Source organism: Seriola lalandi, unplaced genomic scaffold (genome assembly GCF_002814215.2).
Source record: "Seriola lalandi dorsalis isolate HSWRI2012SDOR001 ecotype SW California unplaced genomic scaffold, Sedor1 jcf7180002054656, whole genome shotgun sequence".
NCBI classification, from domain to species: domain Eukaryota; kingdom Metazoa; phylum Chordata; class Actinopteri; order Carangiformes; family Carangidae; genus Seriola; species Seriola lalandi.
Genome location: NW_019525209.1, coordinates 399,462 through 420,751, shown reverse-complemented (window position 1 = coordinate 420,751; position 21,290 = coordinate 399,462). Strand labels below are relative to the sequence as shown.

General features: G+C 44.0%; 1 protein-coding gene across 1 annotated transcript in view; it reads right to left on the bottom strand.

Annotated features, from left to right (window-relative positions):
- Nucleotides 1–21,290, bottom strand: part of cacna1ab (calcium channel, voltage-dependent, P/Q type, alpha 1A subunit, b) — a 96,264-nt gene that overhangs the window by 56,453 nt on the left and 18,521 nt on the right. Inside the window, exons 6-28 of the mRNA XM_087177806.1 lie at nt 20,605–20,798; nt 20,494–20,501; nt 19,939–20,091; nt 19,054–19,241; nt 16,199–16,302; nt 15,949–16,064; nt 15,772–15,816; nt 14,767–14,859; nt 14,362–14,559; nt 12,446–12,558; nt 11,266–11,378; nt 10,353–10,484; nt 10,183–10,255; nt 9,189–9,309; nt 8,925–8,992; nt 8,578–8,684; nt 5,901–6,054; nt 3,159–3,766; nt 2,306–2,613; nt 1,643–1,775; nt 1,408–1,537; nt 385–444; nt 14–120 (exon numbers count right to left, since the gene is read on the bottom strand). Of these exons, the coding sequence (XP_087033932.1) occupies nt 14–120; nt 385–444; nt 1,408–1,537; nt 1,643–1,775; nt 2,306–2,613; nt 3,159–3,766; nt 5,901–6,054; nt 8,578–8,684; nt 8,925–8,992; nt 9,189–9,309; nt 10,183–10,255; nt 10,353–10,484; nt 11,266–11,378; nt 12,446–12,558; nt 14,362–14,559; nt 14,767–14,859; nt 15,772–15,816; nt 15,949–16,064; nt 16,199–16,302; nt 19,054–19,241; nt 19,939–20,091; nt 20,494–20,501; nt 20,605–20,798 (3,326 nt within the window). The remainder of the gene's footprint in view (nt 1–13; nt 121–384; nt 445–1,407; nt 1,538–1,642; nt 1,776–2,305; nt 2,614–3,158; nt 3,767–5,900; nt 6,055–8,577; nt 8,685–8,924; nt 8,993–9,188; nt 9,310–10,182; nt 10,256–10,352; nt 10,485–11,265; nt 11,379–12,445; nt 12,559–14,361; nt 14,560–14,766; nt 14,860–15,771; nt 15,817–15,948; nt 16,065–16,198; nt 16,303–19,053; nt 19,242–19,938; nt 20,092–20,493; nt 20,502–20,604; nt 20,799–21,290) is intronic.

The window sequence follows — 21,290 nt, the reverse complement described above, 5'->3', positions numbered from 1 at the left end:
GGGGGGCACTTACGTGAAGGCGAAGGCCACCAGAGCACCACTAACCACTATAAAGTCCAGAATGTTCCACAAGTCGCGGAAGTAGGAGCCCTGGTGGAGAAACAAGCCCAGCACCACCATCTGAAAGACACGGAGCATGTTCAGTACGACATACATACACACACACACACACAAACACACACTTAGAATAACTCAAACACACACTCATACACAAGTCGGTGCACTTACAAAGGCAAAGACACAGCACAAATACACAAACTTAAGCACACACACGCACAAAAAAAAAAATATAACAACAGATCACTACAAAAAAAAGACACGCAAAATACACAATCATCATCATCAGCACTCAAACACACACTCACACGGGTGATACTTTGTTACCTTGATCAACATTTCAAACGTGAAGACGCCTGTGAAAACGTAGTCAAAATAGCGCAGCACCTGCAGAGCAACACAACACAGTGAGATGTAATTATCACGGCAGAGAGAGAGAGACAGAGAGAGAGAGAGAGAGAGAGAGAGAGAGATGGATCAATGAGAAACAGAGAGCAGCAGAGATTAACAGAGACAGAGACGAACAATCAGACACCAACCAGAGCCTAATCCTTATTCTAATCTTAATCCTGTTTTCAGTGGCTATTTTTAAACTGCCATTTTAGAATATCTAGCTATTTGTCACACCCTGTTTCCCTCTTCAGTGTCCTTTTTCAACATTTATTTAAGCTCTGATAAATATTAGTAAGTAAAACAATAATGGATTCATATTTCATTTTCTGATTCTCCTTTAAAAAAATTTTTCTGGGTAATATCCTTCTTCTCAGTATCTTCCACATCTTCACTTTAAATGTGATAATCCTGAATGTTTCCAAGTATAATGGTGTACAACAGAGCTGGTGCAAGATTAAACTAGAATTACTGCCTTGCAGTAGCTACAGGAACAAGTTACAGGAATCATGGTCACAATCTCTCCTTCCTGAGCTACAGCGTTGAATAATGATGTTTCTGCAGATCATTGTGATGTCACAGTGAAGTCGACCGTTTGGATATAAAGTGTCATCGCTTCATTTCATCCTTATGGACATGTGAGTCAAATTTGTGTCATAATTGGTGAATGAATTTGTGAGTTATGGCCAAAACCATGTTTTGTGAGGTCACAGTGACCTTTGACCTTTGAACCACCAAAATCTAAATCAGTTCATCCTTGAGTCGAAATGAATGTTTCTGACAAATCTACTGAGATATTGCTCCAGCCCTGACAGTCGCCGGCGCAGAGGCATAAGAAAACTGCCATTATCATTATCATTGATCCTGACCTCGTCTAATTTAATCGCTATGGTCAAGGCCTGATGCTCGGACAACATCTCTACCAGTTAAAGTCGGTCAACACACGGAACTATGCCTCACGTTGTTTCGTGGCGAGTCAGGCCAGACAGGGTCCTCTGCAGCGAGGGCGATGCTGCTCATGGCGATGACAGACAGGATGCTGAACTCAAAATACTTCAGAGTCAGGATGTAGTGACAGCACTTCCGAAACCTGGTGCAAAACACAGACGCATGCACATGTTGACACATAAGAAAAACCCACGAAAAACAAACCGTTTTTAACCGCTCATATTCTGTAACACAGATAAACACTTACGGGTTGGTGGTGGACATTATGAAACAGGAGCTGTATGGAGGCATGGGTTTGGGGCCGTCTTCATCTCCCCCCTCGTCCTCCTCCTCCTTCTTCTCCTCGCTCTTCTTCTGGTCGGTGTTGGCGTTCTTGTTCACTGAGCAAAACAAAGAAGGTAGAACAAAAAAAAAGGAAGAGGAACGGACAGAAGGAGGTCAGCTTCACCAGAGCCAGAAGACAGAAAACACATGAAACATCCACCAGCATTGCTTCAAGAGCAGAAGTGAATCACACTGGGTTTAGTGCGTCAGTGTTTACCAGTGAAGAAATGGTTTTAAATGACATTTACATGACAAACTTAATTTACTGTTCATAGGGAGTAACACTGCAAGAGAAGTGACATTATCTACACATCTAAGTTTATTCAAAACAAAATAAATAGTGTTTTTGGTTATTTATTTGATTAATAAATAGACGATGCCACGCTTTGATGTCATTAGTGACCAAAACTGAAATTACACCTCAGACTTACAAACAAATTTTAGGCTAAAATCTCCATTTGTGATGCTACATGACTCAAATCCCTCAATCCTGAATATAAATGGGCTTGTGTACAGCTAAATTCTCAACTTTCATAATAACAAGGGATTTATGATGACACCCATGTTGATCCCCCCGGGCGCTCACCTTGCAGAATGGCGTTGGTGGAGGGGTAGGGGTAGACAGGGGGCATGTCTATGGTTGTGTAATCGGGTTTGGCCATGCTGGTCAGGATCAGGCTGTCCATGCTGTGGAGCAGGGTGTGGGTGTCGGCGTCGCGGCAGTTCAGCAGGTTGTTGACGTGGTCCGGGTGGTCGGGATGATCTGGCGGGAGGGCGTAAGGGTGCTCGTGGGCGCTGGCCAGCTTGCTGTTGTTGCGGAAGTTGTCCAGGTCCTCGTTGTACTGCTGTATGGGCCGCGTGGTGGAGAGGCTGGGGCCGCTGCTGTGGTGCTCCCTGACGGAGGAGGAGGGCAGGAAGGACGAAGGACGGAGAGAAAGGAGGGATCGGGGGGAGAGAAGATGAAAAAAAGATGAAACACGGATGATGGAGAAGATCAGGTGATGGAGGGCGCATCTTATCAAAAACACCAGATGTAGCACCATATGTCACAAAATGTCTCCTGCACTGCACACGCCCTTAAACTATTCATCAGTGCACACAGATAGATATACAGGTTTTTACACTTTCCTCTCACCTGCCACAAACTGGGGAAATTAAAAATACGCTCTACGACTTGAACATTTCTGCTGTTTCTCGTCTACTTTGACAACATCTACAACGTCTCTCAGCAGGTCAGTCTGTGTCTTGCCTCTCTCTCTCTCTGTGTCTCTTGATCACCTGATCTAAGGGTAAACAGGAAGTCCCCTCAGAGGTCATTAGTGTGAGTGTCAGGTGGCTTCCTGTTTCTTAGACAAAGACAAACTTAACAGGTTATTAGTGCTTGTCAGGTTGTAATTTGAGTCTCACAAACGGAGAAAATAAACCCTTCCTTCACTCACTTTCTGGTGCGATGCCCTCTGCTCCTCTCCTGGTTGCCGTGGCGATGCCGTCTTGTCTTCCGTCCCTCCCCTTCCTCGCCTTTCTCGCCCTCTCCCTCCGTCCCCCTGGATCTGGGTCTCCTGCCCTCCTCCCCCTCCCTGGCTGCCCTGCGGTGCTGCCTGGACCTCCTGTGCTCATTGTTCCCCTCTCCCGCTTCACTCCGGTGGGGGGACGCGCTGCGGGCCTCCTTGCCTTCCCTGTTCCTGTGTCGGTGGCCCCGGTGGCTCCTGTGGCTGTGCCTCTCCTCCCCCTGCTGGGCCTCCACGCCGCCCTCCACGTTTCCCAGAGACGTGCAGCTGAATCCGCGCTGCACCCGGGTCTCGGCTGGCTGTCCCGCGTCCCCGCTGTCCGGCCCGATGGCTTTCTGATGGTGGTGGCGGTGGTGGTGGTAGTAGTGGGCGGCTCGGCGGTAGTGGTCGATGTCCTGGTGGCGGTACTCCTGGTCCAGAGGCAGCTCACCGGGTTGGGTCTTGTTGGTGTTGTTGTTGCGGTTGTCCTGTGGGTTGACAACCAGCGGCCGGTCCAAGTGGGTCTTCATGTCACCACGTCCTTTCCGTGGGTAGGACACCTGAGGGAGGGTGAGAGCGTAGCAGTGGGTGCTGTCACAATCTCACATATATCTCAGAGGGGTTTGGTCATCCAAATCACATGACACGCATCTTCCTGTTGAGCCCTAGTGGCATCTAGCCATGAAGAAACACTACGTCTTTATGTTCTCTGGTTTTGAGATATCCTGACCATCTCCATCGCCACGACGGCAGCTGAATTTCACAGACGGATATCTCAAAACTTGGGCAAAAAATAAATCCCCAAACATCTGTATGACTAGAGTAAGATGAGCAAGTGTTGCCACTTACCAGTTACCATGTTAGTCTTACAATTAAAAGAACTGTGATTCCTCTGCATCTTAAACATTTCTTTCATTAATTTGACTGATGGAAAATATTCCAATGCACCACTCCAGTAGAAATCAAATCATAAATTGAAAAAAGAATTATTGGAGGGATTAAATTGCTTCCGTTTAGCAGGAATATTTGAAGGAAGAAACATTAATGAACCCCAGAGTTTATTTTGGTTGTGCATTTGAATCTATGTTATCATACTGAATAACGGTAATAAAGTGATAATGAAGTGTCAGTGAAAGCAACAGAAAAAGCAAAGTAAAGAAAAACATTTTGCTGCAGCAACAAAGGAAATAATTCTTATTTCCTCACTGACGTCCGTGCATGTTTGAAACTGTTGGGTTTTTAACAGTTTTCAAGAAGCAGATGTTTCATCACACCTGGGTTAATACAGCTCAGTTGTATACGTGTTTTTTTTAGGTTTCAGTAGCTGCAGTCCAGGTCAGGTAGTCTGCACCTGACTGACATCTCGCTTCACCCAGAATAAACCTGGAGTTTGCGACACTTGCATAATCTCCCCGCCCTGTTCCCTCCCCTGAGCCACAGATATACACAGTTCAGCAAACAGTCCACCGTTTTGGATTCCGCATAAACAATTTAAAAGCAAAATTGTCATGAGTATTTTCAGAACAGTAAAATGGTGAAACAGCTCCAGCTGTGAAGATCCAGTCGACTCCTGATCGTCGTCTTTTTTTTTTTTTTTGCCCCGCTCCAGTTTTGAGTCCACTTCCCTCTTTGGGTACAGCTCTGGATTTCTCTGCATGCCCCACTTTATATCAGCATCACTCCCAAGCACGCAGTTTCAAGCCGTCCCATATAGCACCGGCTAGTGCAATAATAACACTCTTTCACAGGCTTAAAGGGACATTACACCCTGGAATCAAAAGATCTGTGAAATGCAGCATGACCCGCGCTGCACAGCGGCTCGGAGGCAGATCAGGCGCTTGCGTAAAGTCCAGTGCACACTGCATGCAGATGGGCCAAAATGTACTGTCATTAAAAAGTGACTTCACATCAGACTGATGGATGTGGACAGGTGCGGTCAGACATGTCCTGTAACCACACCCAACGGTGATGTCACAGTGGACTGACACACCCTGGGGTACACTTCTACATCACCGTGCATATGTGACGAGTTGCACCACAGGAGGTCAGCGAAAACAAAGATTTCCAGCTGATGTGAAATTACTTTTTTTGAATAGTTTCACATCTGCTGGGGAAGCAGAAAAATGTGGAACAAACAAACTGGTTACCTGCCACAGTCACAAAGAAACTTGTCACCATCAGTACCATTGATCTTACACTGTTCATGTAAACTTTCTGACTTTCCAAAAGACTTTACACCACGTTCATCTCTTCTTACACTGGGACAAGGATGAACATGATCTCAGGGTTTTTAAACCAACGTGTTTCAAACTTTTGGAAAACCAGAGAAATTATTTTTTATAACTTGGCATCGGCTCCAACTCACATTTGCCAAAGACATCACGTCCAATTTGTCTTTCAAAATGTTGGAACCTGGTCGTGATATTGTGGTGATATATATTTATGGGGCCGTATGTTTCGGGCATTTTCATATTTAATGCCAACTGAGCATCTTTTTTAATATAAAGCCTTTCCAATTGACATCCAGGAGTTGTTCAAAACAGAGGGGTGATAATGTCCCTTCAAGTGGTTAAAAGTAACCAATCACATCACTCTGCACACATTACAACATATATTCACCATATATATCAGGAGTAGACTGTATATATATGTGTATACGTGTGTCCTTTTTTAGGGGAAGGGCGGGGTCCTCACCTCCTCTCCCTCCCCTCCCACCTTCCAGTCGTCCTGCTCTAGCTCATTGTAGAGCGCCTCGCGGCTCGTCATCAGGTTCTGTCTGCGGATCTCGCTCGTTCTCTGCTCCCACACCGACTTGTTCCCCTTGATGTGGTTCTTCTGCTGCTCCTTACTGTTAGAGGAGGGTGGGGTGCGGGTGATTGGGTGGAGAAGAGGGGATTTGATTTGGGAGAGGAAAGGGGGAGATGGAGATGGAGATGTTGAAGATGGATAAAAAGAAGATATGGTGACGAATAGAAAGGTATATACAAGGGCAGAGTGGGTGATGAATAGACAGAAAAAGGGAGAGAAAGGAACGGAGAATGAATTTGTACCACTGGGAAATTAGCAGCGACAGTAGGTGGTAACAATGAACCCTTACAAAAGCAAGACAGAACTCCGGTACAAAGAAGAATAAAACAAAATGTGGTAATAAAACTAATGGCAATCTGCAACTTGCAATGTGAGGCCACGTAACATTAGGCAGAATCTGTGAATGAAGGAAGCGTGAACTGCGAACAATGTCAGCGCAGGACGAAGTGGCCGAGACGGAGAAGAGCAAAAAATGAAAAGACTTTGAACCACTGAACAATGAACTCCGCAGAGCTCCAGTCTCCCGAGCGCTGCAGAAAAACATGCAGCGTTTTTCACTGCGAATATGAATTACACTGTCCTCTAATTCATGGAGTGTGTGTGAGTGTGAGATAATGTTCTTTTAGTGGGATTCATCTTGAACTGCGCACTGCTCGTGTGGTCGTTTTGCTCTCTCTCTCTCTTTCTCCCTCTCTTCTACCTGTTTACCAGGTGGACTTGTCTCCCTAGATCTGCCCCTTTGTTTCCCAGCATGGTCCAGGGTGCTGGGTGTTTGTTGTTTCAGTTGATAATTTGATGTTTTGGGTTAGTTTTCATTAGCCAGGTTTAGGATGAGGAACATGGCACGGCCTCTCCATCCTTTTGTCCTTTTTGGCTCGGATCTCCATCCCTCTTTTGTTTCTTTCTTTAGTATTTTTTAAGTGCATTTTATAATGTTCCTTCTTTCTTGGCATCTCTTGTCTCGGCGTCCTTTACATGCTCCAGTCCTCACTTGAGCCTGTGTACTTTTACTTATTCATAATGACTCGCCTTCATTCTCTCTGGATGTAGCGACTACTTGTGTCACAGAGTGAACCTGTCACTTTAAGAAAGTGTTGCATTTTGGGTTGTTTGTATGTTGCCGATGTTGCCAAATTTTAACCAATGGAGGCTTTACATTTTTTAAAACTTTTCCAGAGTCTACACAAGCACCTTTAATCACATGACATCACACTGGAGGAGAAACACTAATGGCACAACATGGAAGCAAACCCAGAAGTTTTCTTTTAGCGTATGACCGGCCGAGCAACTTTCATAGAGAGAGAATTAGAGAACTGTATTCAGTTCCTGTAATTAATCCAGGTTTCCTATCTGTCCATCCTCATGGCATCTGCTAGAGTTAGTCAGCCCTAAAAGTGTCCAGTAAACCCAGTAAACTCAGTAAACTCAGTAAACCCAGTAAACCCAGTAAACCCAGTAAACTCAGTAAACACAGTAAACCCAGTAAGCCTATGGGTTTCCTGTTGGCTCAACCCAGAAATGGACAGAGTCTGTCAAGAGGCCAAGAGGAAAGACGGCATCTCAAACTGTTTTAGAAGATGAGTCCAGAGAGGAAACGCCAACAGATCTTTCGCTTGTCCCAAAACCAACCAGTTCCAAGCTCTTGTCCAAACCATGTTGTTTTACCGGAGCTGTTCACCTGAAAAGCTTTAAAAAAATCACTTGACAGTTCAATCAGCTGGTTAATGGCGTCTTCTTTTTATTTATAAACACAAGACGTCAAATCCTGGCGCTGTGTAACACGTCGATTTATGCTTATGAGTAAATCTTCTGGGCTTAAAAACACTATTTAGATTCCATAACCTACAGACATGATACACGCCCCTGTTACAGTAAATGACTGACAAGTTAGCGTCTAATTGAGGAGCATCACTGTCGCACAAAAACCACCAGCTTCTAATCTAGCCGTCAAAGGCTCGGCTCGCCGCGGCGACTGAAGAGTCCGGTGACTTCTAAAGGAGCAGCAGGGGTTTTTTGTTTTTTTTGAGCTTGGTTTTGATGTGTCCTATTGTCAGTGTTTCTGCTGCCAGGAGCAGATTTTACAGACTGTCCGCCTCTCGCTCTTCCTCACTTCACAAAGCCCTGAATCTGTTCCTTTCACTCCCAGAACAATCGCTTAATCATGTTTTAGAGGACGGGAATGGGGAGAGAGCGATGGTGTGTGTGTGTGTGTGTGTTTGTGTGTGTGTGTGTGTGTGTGCGTGTGTGTGCATTACGTGTACATGAACGCCTGCCAATCATGAATGTTGGGATGCACAGATTGGAGAGGGAAACAGTGCTTTCTGTGTGTGTGCAATTTTACAAAAAGAGTGAGAGATTTCTGTCCAGAAGTGTGTGTGTGTGTGTGTGTGTGTGTGTGTGTGTACTTGTACCTCTATCTTTGTGAGGACCAGGTTGAGTTTTAGACCTTGGGAGTGATGATGTTTTGATACACCTTCACAGGGCTATTAAAGGGGTTTAGACTTGCATTATGTCACTGTGTGTGTGTGTGTGTGTGTGTGTGTGTGTGTGTGTGTGTACTCACGCAGCAATAGACAGGTTGGCTGCAGACAGCGGGCTGACTTCCGCCACCTCCTTAGCCTTCTGCATCGCTGTCTTCTGATTGGCTGCCTCCTCTTGTTCCTCCTCATCCTATTGGAGAAGACAAGTATCATCACACTCGCACATAATACAGTGAGAATAACAAAAACAGCAACCAAGAATAAATTCCAGATGTATGAAGTATGTTTAGTAATCCAACACTGCAGATTAAATTATGAGGAAGACATAATCATTGTTTGTTACTAAACGGCCACAGAGACATTTTACTCTTTACTAATTATTTCTTAGAATAAGGGGGAGAATGTGTTTTTTTCTGGTGTGATGCTGTACCTTGGTGAGCTCCTGGGCGTTGGCCAGATTGTCAACAGCGATGGCCAAGAAGACGTTAAGCAGAGTGTCTGTGGGGGCAGACGTTAAGGAGAGAGGACAACCAGACAAGAGGAATCTGACGGAGGTTTCTCAGCAGGACCAAATAAACGCAGAAGGGGAGGTATAGATTAGTTGCAGATGCGGGAAGGTAACAGGAAACAGACAGGAAAAAGGAATTATCTTATCACTATCACATTAGCATCTGTAAGTGTGGAGGCAGGATACAGTTGCCGAAGAGTGTGAGGACAATGAAGAAGATGGAGAAAACCATCCCTTTGTCGTTCACTCCTCCCTGGGACTCGATGCCGTCGTACATCACCATGTTCCAGTCCTCTCCCGTCAGGATCTGCAGGGCCGCCACAAACGTTACCAGGTTTATACGTAGGATTCATTTTAAGGGACAGGAAGTTCGTTCTTATTCATCCACAGATACAGAAACAAATGATTAGCAGAAGCATATTGTGGGTTGCCTTTGTCACCAGAGGACTGTGCCAATGTTAATAATTAAATTGATTTTGTTTTATAAACTTGAGAATTTTCAAAATAGACATAACAAATACATTCCCTAAATGCATGAAGCTTAAAATCTCAGACACGGCTGATTTAGAGACACCAGCTGTCGTTGCTGGTTTAAACGACGCAGGTCCTAGAGTTCACTTCAGGACGAATGTGTGTGTTGAACATCTCAAAAACTTTGTTGGTTAACCATGTGTGAACAGATGTCGGTCCTCACAGTGTGATTTAATACAAATGGCCATACAGGAAAGGAGACAGTCACTCAGAGACAACACGGCGACACAAATGGCTCTTAACAAAAGGCCGAGTACAGAGAACACGGAAAACACGGAGAGCGCAGTCTGAGCTGAACAAGTCGTCTGACAAACCGATGACACGACAACAATGGCCTTCATTAAATTTCACTCTCGAAAAGAAGAGCTTCAGCCGAGTGTATGTGAGTGTGCTTACAGACGTGTTGGGAGAATGCGGTAACTCGCTGGTGTCTATATTTGAAAAAGGACAAATCTTTCAGCTACAGGCGAATAAATCAAACGAACATGTGAAGCTGAGGATGATATTTGAAGACAGTTCAGCGGTGATGTTTGTCCTCACGTATGTGAGAGAGTCAGTCAGTCATTATAAAGGGTTGACGATATTAACAATAACAAAATCCTAACATCTGCTTTCTCATAAACACATCTGTAAATATTTTCTCTCTCACCTGAAACACTGTCATGATGGCCGCAGCAAACGTGTCAAAGTTAGTGGGCGGAGTCCCGGATTCAAAGTTGAATCTGAGAAGAAGAAAAGTCAAACAATCATATAGACACAAATTCAACTTTAACGCAGAGAACAGATCTTTTTTTTTTTTTGGTTCGTGTTGATACTGACTGTCCTCCGAACAGCTGCATCCCCAACAAGGCAAAGACCACGATGAAGAGGAAGAGGAGGAAGAGCAAACTGACGATGGACTTCATGGAGTTCAGCAGGGAAACCACCAGGTTTCGAAGAGGAGCCCAGTATCTGAGGAGGAGGAGACAAGAGAAAGAAAGGAGAAGAAGTGAAAGGTGGGCATGAAAGAGGGAGGGAATGGAGGAGGAGGAGGAGGAGGGGAAGGTGAAGGGCTAGAAGAGACCCGGGGAATTAAACCTCCGAACTCTGGAGACGTTGAATATAAGGAAAGAACATAGAGGCTGATCCAATCATAAAATTAGATGTTGTGATCCTGTAACTATTAACTTTCTCCCGCATTATTCAGGATAATTTCACCCCGGTGCAGTTTGAAGTTTCAGAGAGTTTTGATCTACTTCAGAAACTTTCTTTACTCACTTTGTTTTCCCCAAACTTGTCGACACATTCCACACAGAGCAGAACTTATCGTTCAGCTCAGTGACTGAACCTTCAACCCCCCCCCCCCCCCCCCCCCCCCCCCCCCCGGTGGCGATCACCCCAAATCACCAGGTATCCCCACTGAGAGAATAAATCCGTCCGGATGAACAGCGTCGTGACGAGCGGGAGAGTTACACACAAACAGATCGATGTTGCCAAACCCAATTAAAATCTCTCCTGAAGAGAGCGACAGACGAGTGTCGAGGAGCCAAAAACCTCACGACGGTTCAGATGTTACAACACTGAAGAGATTTTCAAATTAAAACACGAAAAAATCTCCACCTCAGTTTGTGATCCTCAGCGTCACGGTTGCCTCATTGGTGCATGAGTAAGCTGATGGAAATGTGATGTATATATATGTGTGTGTGTGTGTGTGTGAGAGAGAGAGAGAGTGAGAGTGAGAGTGACACTTTACTTGGTGACTTTGAAGATGCGGAGCAGTCGCAGAGCTCGTAACACGCTGATCCCAAAGGACGTGCCTGGTTTGATGGTGGCCCACACCACCTCGAAGATACTGCCCACAATTACCTGCACACACACACACACACACATACACACACACACACACACACACACACACACACACACACAGTCATATCCTTGTGAGTACATCCAGGGTGTTTGCAGCAGTCTGACTTATTTTAATTTTACAATTGAAAACACTGATAACTGCACTGAGTCATTTACCTCTCTATTATAACAGTAAATAAGTTTCTGCCGTGGATGTGAAACCACGTGTTGATCCAGTTCAATACACTCCGACAACAATTTTACTATTTTAAGTGGCGGCCAGCATAATCTGGCGTATGTTCGTTATTTATCATTCATTTGCTGAAGTATTATGATCTGTTTAGTAACTCTTCATCACTGACAGATGTGTTTTCTACAGCAGCTCTGCTCTCAGGTTTGTTTCCAACGTTTGGCATTTGACAGAATTGTATTAAATCTGCATCCAGTTTACAGTTGGTTCATTGAATCAGAATGCTTTTAAAATCCTTACTGAGTCTATGTAAATTTAGCTTTCAACAACTTTAAGTAACAAACTCACACATTTTAGATAAATTACTATCAAATAATTAAGAGACTTGGTAAATGGTTTTATTAGATGAAAAGCTGATGAATTCCTCTGCTTCACATTTCCAAGCCTCTACAAGTTTGACAGTAACTTAGTTCACATAAGCTTCTTTTTGTTTCTGATGAATAAATTAAATTCATTTAAATTAAACTAAAAATGAAAGAAATCATCAACACTTTTACAGCTGCACACTGACGCATTCAGAGGCTCCGGCCCCAACCTGCTGCCTGAACACAGCATCACGGGGAGTCACTTCGCCATGTTGCTGCATGTCAGCACAAAATATGGAGCAACCTGCCAGTGAGCCGCTGCAACAACGTCGACATGACAAATGAATGTAGTTATTGCACATTTAGTGCAAACGTGAAGCTGAAGCTGTTCTGCATCATCGTCTCAAACAAATCATCAAAACCTGAGAGTTATGAGCTGAAGTTGTTTAGTTGTTTCACTTAGTTGCTCAGTGTGTGTGTGTGTGTGTGTGTGTGTGTGTGTGTGTGTGTGTGTGCGTGCGTGCACTCACCACACAGTCGAAGCAGTTGAATGAGGAGTGGAAGTAGGGCTGGATGCCCAGACCATACATCTTGATCAGCATCTCAGACATGAACAAACCGAGGAAGATAAACTCTGCATAGACTGGAGGGAGGAAGAGAGAGGGAGGAAAAGGAGGGAGGGAGGTGGGATTCGGAAAGGAGGAGACAGTGAGAAATGAAGACATCGGAGCAGAGGGGGGGGGTGAAAGAAAGTCGGGTCACAGAGAGGAAGAGAGAGAGAGAGAGCGAGGCGGAGAAGAACAAGATCAGATAAAAAAGACAGGGAAAGTGAGAGAGGAAAAACAAAAGAGGAGGAGGGGAAAAGAGAGATAGAGAGAGAGTCAAATGAGTGGAAGTTGATGGTGGTGCGAGCCCAGCGGTGTATGACAGTGTGGTGATGAATGGACTCCATCAGGAGCTACAGCTTCATATGCTAATGACACTGGACACCGGCCAGGGACAAACCAGCTGACTCCACCGAGGGCTTTGTGTGTGTGTGTGTGTGTGTGTGTGTGTGTGTGTGTGTGTGTGCGTGTGTTAAAACTTGAATAAAGAATAAAATAATGTACCTGTCTTGCGAAGCCTTTCTGTGCTTATTTAGTAAACGACTATAATCGCACTGAACTCTCAGGGTTTCATTCGCAATCAAGGACGACAGTAAACATACAGTGGGCATGAGATCGATGTTTCCTACTTGAAACCTTTAAAGTGTATTTCTTTGTATAGTGAAGCTGCTCATAAGAACATAACATTTTCTTTCACTGATCGGAGCATGATATTTATAACTAGTATATAAGATGTAAAAGAAACTACAGTTTGCTCCGGACGTTGTTGATGGGGCTGGATATGTTTCTGCTATTTAAAGGGTTTTAAATTCTAAACGCGTTGTTTGCACGTGTAGGAGGAAGCTGAAGATTTGAAGTGTAAAAAGATGATTCAGCTTTGGGAGAAGTGTGTGTGCGTGTGTGTGTGTGTGTGTGTGTGTGTGTGTGTGTGTGTGTGTGGACAGCACAGTGGTGATTAAAAGACACTCAGATGTTGGTGGTGTCAGTGTTAAATTTGGTTTCCTACAGGTATGACTCTCATCAAAAATCCTCCTAAAACCAAAAGATGGTTTGACATATCGGGTCTGACATACAACAGGTGATCAAACATTTCAGTTAATTAGTCACACGAGCTTCAACTCACGTCATTAACGAGGTTATTTTGTAAATTTCCTCCACGGCCACTTGGCAAGAGCTTCAGCCCTTGTTGTCTTTATAATACAAGAGGTTATAATATCGTTTTCAGGGCAGACTGGAGGCGACAGTGAGTCACTATCGGAAAGTGACGGGACGGGGCGGGGCTAGCTGGTTAGCATGCTAACTCCAGTAGAAGAAAAGGCGTTCACATTAATGTTGCTCTCCGCCTCTGGAGACAGCTGTTGTTGAGTCAACGAATGAAGTTTGATGCTGAACTCGCAAAGTTTTCAACAGCTGTTAACGCTAACGTTAGCTATGTAGCGATAGCAAAAACTTACAACTCCTTTAAAGTACGGAGCAAATACTCTATGAGACTAACATGTTTTGTATGTATTAAGTATGTTCAGCTCCCGCCACGCTCTTAAAAACTTAATATTAATACTGTATATGACATTTGCAAATTAGCAAAATGTGAAGCGAAGACAATCTTTGTCGTAACATGAGGAGTTAGTTAAGTATCAGCTGGATTGAATAATTAAAAAAGTAATAATATCGATATTTATCAACAGATGCTTGAGACAAACAGAACATTTTTTCAGTCTGAAATAATAATAATAATAATAATTATAATAATAACGTTGTTTGAGGAGTATGGTTTGTCTTGATCGGAGCATTGTGTGTGTGTGTGTGTGTGTGTGTGTGTGTGTGTGTGTGTGACCACTCACAGAGGAAGTCGGAGAGGAGCTCAGGCTGGTTGTAGTGCACCGCAGCCACACACATGGTGTTGAGGCCCACCAGGCAGAGCACCGTCCAATAGAAAGCCTGCGTCTTCACTATCTTGCGGATGAAGAATCGCATCCGTCGCTCCTTTTTACTGTAGTTGGAGCCATCTTTACCGCTCTTTATACTGGAGCGGGCAAAACCTGGGGGAGGGAGGGAGGGGCAGTGAGCTGGAATCATGTCTGTTTATTTGCACACTGACAGACCGGCTGGTTCGTCCGACAGCAGCTGCTCAAAAAGCTACTTTAGTGAAACCTGCAGTGAAATACTTAAATACAAGTAACAAGCTGTAAGTTTGCTGTAAAAATCCCAGGACTGAGATGAAACATAAATTCCTCTCTTTTTCTTACCTACTGCATCTCCCATGTTGTCCTCTCCTTCCTCAGGGTTCAGCAGCTCCGTCTTGTTGTTTTTGGTTTTGATGGTTGGCCTTCGCCTCGAACCTAGCGTGAGAAAAATGTTAAAAAATCGTCCAGTCTGAGTCTGTCACTCGCCGGTGTATTGTGCTGAACGCCAACATTTACATATACGACATATATTGACAGACTCTGATCAGGTGTTTCTCTGCTGCGTACACGTGTTGGAACTCTACAGTGTCTGGTGTCTTTGTTTATCCTCTAAGAGGAAGAAAAGAAATAAGTCATAGCATATTCAGACAAATCTCATGTCTTCTCCTCCTCTTTGTCTTCATATTGTATATTTCCAAAAGGTGGACGAAGTGGAGATTTAGATAATCTTTGTCGAATATCACTCCAGTACAAGTGAAAGTTGCTCAGTCAAAGTTTTTAGATGAGTTGAAGTACTGGAGTATGCGCTTTTAAAAATACTTAAATATTTAAAAGTAAAAAAAAAAAAAAAAGATTTCATGTCAACGCATTTTTCCACAGTGCAGTTACAGAACTGAATGACTGACTGTGGAACCTTTAGAATAAAAAGCTTGAGGAATATGAAACAAAACTAAAACTGATTTTTTTTTAAAAAAAGGATTCATTGTTATTTTCATATTTCTTTTTTTGGGGGGGCACTGAGTGTTGTCATGGTAAAAACAGCAAACATTTAAAACTAAAGGAATCCTTCTTTATATCTAAAAACATGGACTAAGGCCGTGGTGCTCTGGTGAATGATCTCATCTTTATCTAACGCAGCTTTGCCTCAAAGTAAAGTACTTCAGTGAAATGTAGTAGAAGTCAAAAGCACAATATTTGTCTTGTAAGTGTCGTGGAGTAAAAGTCATAAGTTTCCAAAACAAATACTCAAGTAAATGTATAATTACTGTATATTTATTATTTGTTATTAGCCTGTCTCTTTGTCTCTCCCTCGCTTACGAACATACACACAATAAAAGAAGAAGTTACCATCAAAGTTCACTGTGCCATCCTCCTCAGCCAGAATCACCTCCTCTGTACGAATGGAAGAAAAATAAGGTGTTAGCACACAGTCATGATTTGGTTGGTTCGGCCACATTCAGTATGTCTGTGCAGCGACTTGAGCAGTGTGTGTCAGACTCAGTGTGTTTGTCAGTGTGCACTGACCTGCTTTGCAGATCCACTCCAGGTATCCGTTGAGCTCTCGCTCAATCTGCTGCTGTCGCCTCAGCTTGAGGAACTCGCTCCTGTTCTCCACTCGCTCTCTCTCTTTGGCAAATTCACTGTGGGGACATGAGTCATTTTTTCCCACAGCTTATTTTGCTTATTACGAAACACAGAATATAGATTATACAAAGCATACAGGTGTATAAAAGGAAGGAATTTTAATCATGAGAAAATGTCTTGAGGACCGAACCCTGAGAGTACACCCAGCACCAGGTTGAGCATGAAGAACGAGCCGATGATTATGAGGGGGATGTAGTACATCCAGTTCCAGGCGCTGCCCTCCACGTCATTACTCTGCAGGGGAAACACAGACAGACACACAGACAGATGTGTTATTACAGATCAATTCATCTAGGACTGACGACGACCTGAGAGCTCGGAAATGTAGAATTTTATAATTGACCTTTGTTCCTCTTGTGCACAGATTCTCAGATGTGTTTGTTCAGATATTTTATCTCCCAAAGGCAGTTTCTCAGTCCAACACAGCCGTAGAGATTCTTTCATTGTTTTAGTCGCACATATTCCCTGTAACAGCACATTTCCTTCCTCATGAGACATTTGCAAGTTTTATTTTAATGTTTTTAAATTCTGCATTGTTTATGTCCATGTTAGGTTGCTAGCGTTCTTCTTATTTGCCGCCTTTTAGGGTTTGTTCTCTTTTTTGAGCGACTGTCCCAGATAAGGATTTTTCTTTCCCAGGACACGAACTGTCCCGGTTTTGGTGAAGATGCACTTAAAACCCCATTTGTTTCCTTCTATTACTTTTGCTGTTGTCTTCCTGGTTATGTCCAACCCTGTGTCCCCGAGAAGGGGTACAACAGTGTCCGACTGACCTAGTAACTGCCGCCCATCCACATCCACGACCGCGTGAATTGGGCGACCCGACAGCCGAACAGTTACGGCGCATACCAGAGCAGCGGGTTCGACTCCCGGCTGGCTGAACTCTTTGCCGCATCCCCTGCTCTCTGTCTCTACTGTCTCTACTGTCTCTACTGTCTCTACTGTCCTATCAAACAAAGGCAAAATAATGCCCAAAAAAAAAAGAAAATAAAAACGAGGCGGGATCCACCTGTAAAAACATTGCTCCTTAGCGCTACTAGTGGTCAGCAACGCCACATAATGCCTTTAAGAGCCACTAATTATTCGTTATAAGTGTCTTATTGTGATTTATAAATCATATATTTATCTCTTATTATGTTCCATGATGTATTTTTAAGCAGTTACACTTTAATGAAGTTCGTTTGTTTTGTGTAACTATGATCTATACAATGTTCAACTGTATTATTTTTGATTTGGTTTGAATTTTTATGGTCAAACCACTTGGTTAGCGAAAGTAAGACTAACTAACTAACTAACTAACTAACCGAAGGCACAGAGATGGACCAATAGTTGTTAGCAACTTTTTCCGTGCTGCACAAGATCCAAGGAGAACTGAAACGTATGTAACGCTGGCTCAGAAGTGACCCATTTTTTTAAACTTAAAGCCTGACCTGGATGCAGAGACGCTGTATTCGTGTGCAGAAACAGGAACATGGAGACACACACACCACGGTTATGTTACAGTTACTTCTGCTTTCACAGACATCGATTGCACTGAGGTGTCTGGTGAGCGGCGGAACCGTCAGACACTCTGTCACCTCCTTCTTTCACTAAACAAATCCAACTGACAATCAGAGAAATCAGGTTACCGGAGGATATTGTGTTTCTGTGACCCGTGTAATGCTTTAATGGAACTATCAGCTGATTATTATCTGCTGCTGGAGTGCTGCGTGCATGTGTTGGGTTTTATACTGCATGGTACAGTGCGAGCAGCCCGTTCTCTATTAAACTTTCATTGGTTTCCTCCTGACTGCCTGTGAGAGTGTGGAAGTCAGCCTCCATCCATCAGAGAAGATGTTAAATATAGAGCGAGACGGACCAGAATAGAGAGTGGAAGAGAAGGAGGCGGAGAGAGAAGGAGAGCGACTCCGAAGGCAGGAAAAAGACAGATGAGAAGACGGATAAAGGAAGTCAAACAGAGAATGATAAAGAGAGAGACGGATGGAAAATGGCTTTTGGACAAATAAATGGTGTTTTGAATCAAATCTCAAACTACTCTATGCCTCATCCAGCTGAGTGAAATTTGAGCCAATCACCAGCCTCCACACCCGCCCTTCAAGTGTGCGAAAAAAACACACAGGACAAAGCTAAAGCACATCGTAGAGAACAGAGACGATGTTTCAGCCATGAAGACTTGGTGAGGCATTCAGCAGCGAGATCTGTGGTTCATCACGAGACTCTGTCGGCAAAACTAAGAACCCATTCGTAAGATTAGACTGACTTCTTAGTAGATACAAAAAAAACTGAGTATAAGGCTTTTTGATGAAATGCAATGCACAGGTCGGCAAATCAAATACATGCAAGTGAGCATAAGGGTTAAGAACCCCCCCCCCTCCCCCCAAACGTGGCAGGGATGCCAGTGAAATTCCTCCGAGGCGACGTCCACACTGCTACGCTTTAGTTTTGATAAAATGCGTCTCTTTTACTACGTTTACTCCCGGTGTCCACACTCCTCCGGAGACACCCGCCGTCGCTCCCCTGATTGGGTTTTATCAGCCTCTACAAAGAGTTCTGAAAGCAACATGGATAACGAATTACAAGCGTTACAACCGCCTTTGCTGTTCCTCCTTCTTAGTGTTTCGTGCAACTAATCAACTGAAACTGCAGAGTAGACGATCTGCTTCCTGTTTACACCATGCCCAGTATATGTGAATGCTCATGATGCACGTAGGCGTTTTCAGGTGTGACACCATTGGCCTGACTAACGATGATTGAGAGCTGAGAAATTTTAACTTTATGCAAATGAGTTTTGCAGAAAAAGCTGATGCAGCGGTGGCCAGGAAGTGTTTTCTTTACGAGAATGAAGATGAAGTGCTGCTTGGCACAAAGCCACATAAATTGTTGGTGAGAGTTGCTCATTGCTGCTTGCTAAAGAGAAAGCTACACGCTAGCACGAAAATCCCACAGCTACAAGTGAGAGCATATATTAAGGCTTGGCTAACTTACGTAGTAGAGCATGTCGGTCCATCCCTCCATGGTGATGCACTGGAAGACGGTGAGCACGGCGAACAGGATGTTGTCGAACTGGGTGATGCCGTAGTTGGGTCCAAGCCAGCCACCTTTACATAACGTGCCGTTAGGACACAACCGGGACGGCAGCTCTGTCCCACATGGCAATTCATCCACTAGCTCTCCTGATCAGAGAGAGAGAGAGAGAGAGAGAGAGAGAGAGGGAAAGAGAGACATTTTGATTAATTAAACACACGTGGAACTGAAAACATTAACAATGGCTGCATTCCACTTAGCTGTGCCAGTTCCAGGGCGCCGGTCTGTTGCACAGCAGTCATTTTCACATACAGTCAGACATACAGCAAAACACAGGTGTCACTGAGAACATTAGTGATGGCTTCATTCTATACAAGTGTCAAAGTAAGCCATGACATTGTCAAGGTTGCTAGGCAACAGGAGCAGCGCTTTGTGATGCAACGGTAAAGGCAGGTTCAGTCTTTACGGTCTGCGACATCGTCCAAAGGATGCGGCCCCTAAATTGGGACAATACCATGACCCTCACAGTCAAACAGCTAAATGGAATGCAACCATTATTTACTTTTTATTATTTACTTTTTCTACTAACTAACTAAATGGGACGGAGCCATCGTCAATTTTATTAGCTACATTTGTGTTTTTCCTGTGATGACAAGGTAAAAAAGCTTGTTCAACAAATTTGAACATGGATAAACATCCAGAAATATCAGTTCTGGCCGTATCAGTCTTAACTTGAGGATTTTTAAAAATACATAGTTTGCGTCCCCATGTGGCTTTTTTTAAAATCCTGCGTGCGTGATGGCAACGGTATATTCATTTCATCACAGTCGTTTTGTCTTTTCTCACCTGTGAATTCATCGTAGCAGGTGGTGTGGAACTTGCCCATGTAGAACTCCAGGCCGATGATGGCGAACATGAGGATGGCTACGAACAGCAGCAGGCCGATCTGCAGCAGGGGGATCATGGCCTTCATAATGGACTTGAGCACCACCTGCAGGCCTGGAGGACACGGTGCAAAACACACACTCAGAGAGGGGGGGGGGCTAGGAATAGATTGATTACATGGGTCTTAAATAAAAAGAATTCAGTGTACAGTGGGGTCTTTTTAGTGGAGTAGACACACTGTGTCGAGGTTGCTGATTAGCAGCCAGTGCATTAACGATGTTGAGGTATTTAGAGACATATAGTAACCACTTCCTTATTGGTTGGCCACTGGTTAGTATTAACAAACCAGGACACACAAGTCAAAGATGTGTATAAGAGACAGATCCAGTGGTTGTGGAGATATTTCAGTCCAACAGTGGTGGAACGACTGATGGACTGGCAGACATTGCTCTAAGAGTCAGACGGTTTTGTTGACTGTACTGTACAGTGCAGCTGGATCTTCCTCAGTTTCCTGACTTATGGTTCTGAGAGGAGACAAAATAAATAGAGAAATAATCAGGAGGTTGTGGGGACATTTTGTCTTGAGGTTTTAGACCGGATAATGTTTCTGCAGGAAGAGATGCTCACCTCAGGGCAGAACTGTTAAATTTGACAACAGCGTAATGAACACCATCCTCGTCCTCGTCCTCGTCCTCCGTCTCCTCGTGTCTGCGGGGTCCAGCTGGATTGATGTTGGAGTAGACAGGATCTGTCTGGTTCTTCAAGAAGCGGACACTGGCGTAGTGAAGTTCTACCTGTTCCTCCGACTGATTGGAGTGATACTGCAAAGACAAATTCATTTTTGAACCTTTAATGTGTAGTGATATTGAACTTTGGTGTAACCTCAAATAGTACGTGTTTTCATCCATCTATTTTCTTTCACTTATGAGCTACTCATCCTACTCCTAACGTTGAGCCCACGCACCCTTGTAGGGAAGCTGCTTACTCCTCACATTTGTATTCCCATCCTTTCAACGGTTACCCAGAGTTTATGATCAAAGGTGAGGGATGGAATCAGATTGATGGTTAGTTTCCTCATAAGGCTCGAATCTTCTGATGATCTTGTTCTCCTTTTTATCCTTACTACTGAAAAAGACCTCAAGATAACATAATATCTTCACTCTAAGCAGGAATTCATTCCTACCATCCGCACACAGCTGTTATAATTCTCCAGATGTGTCATTCTCCTGTGAAGTGCTGGTGATACAGCGTCATCAATGGAGCAGTAAGGGCAGTGTGCAAACTGGAGTGGTCAAGTGCTGCAGGGAGTCTGG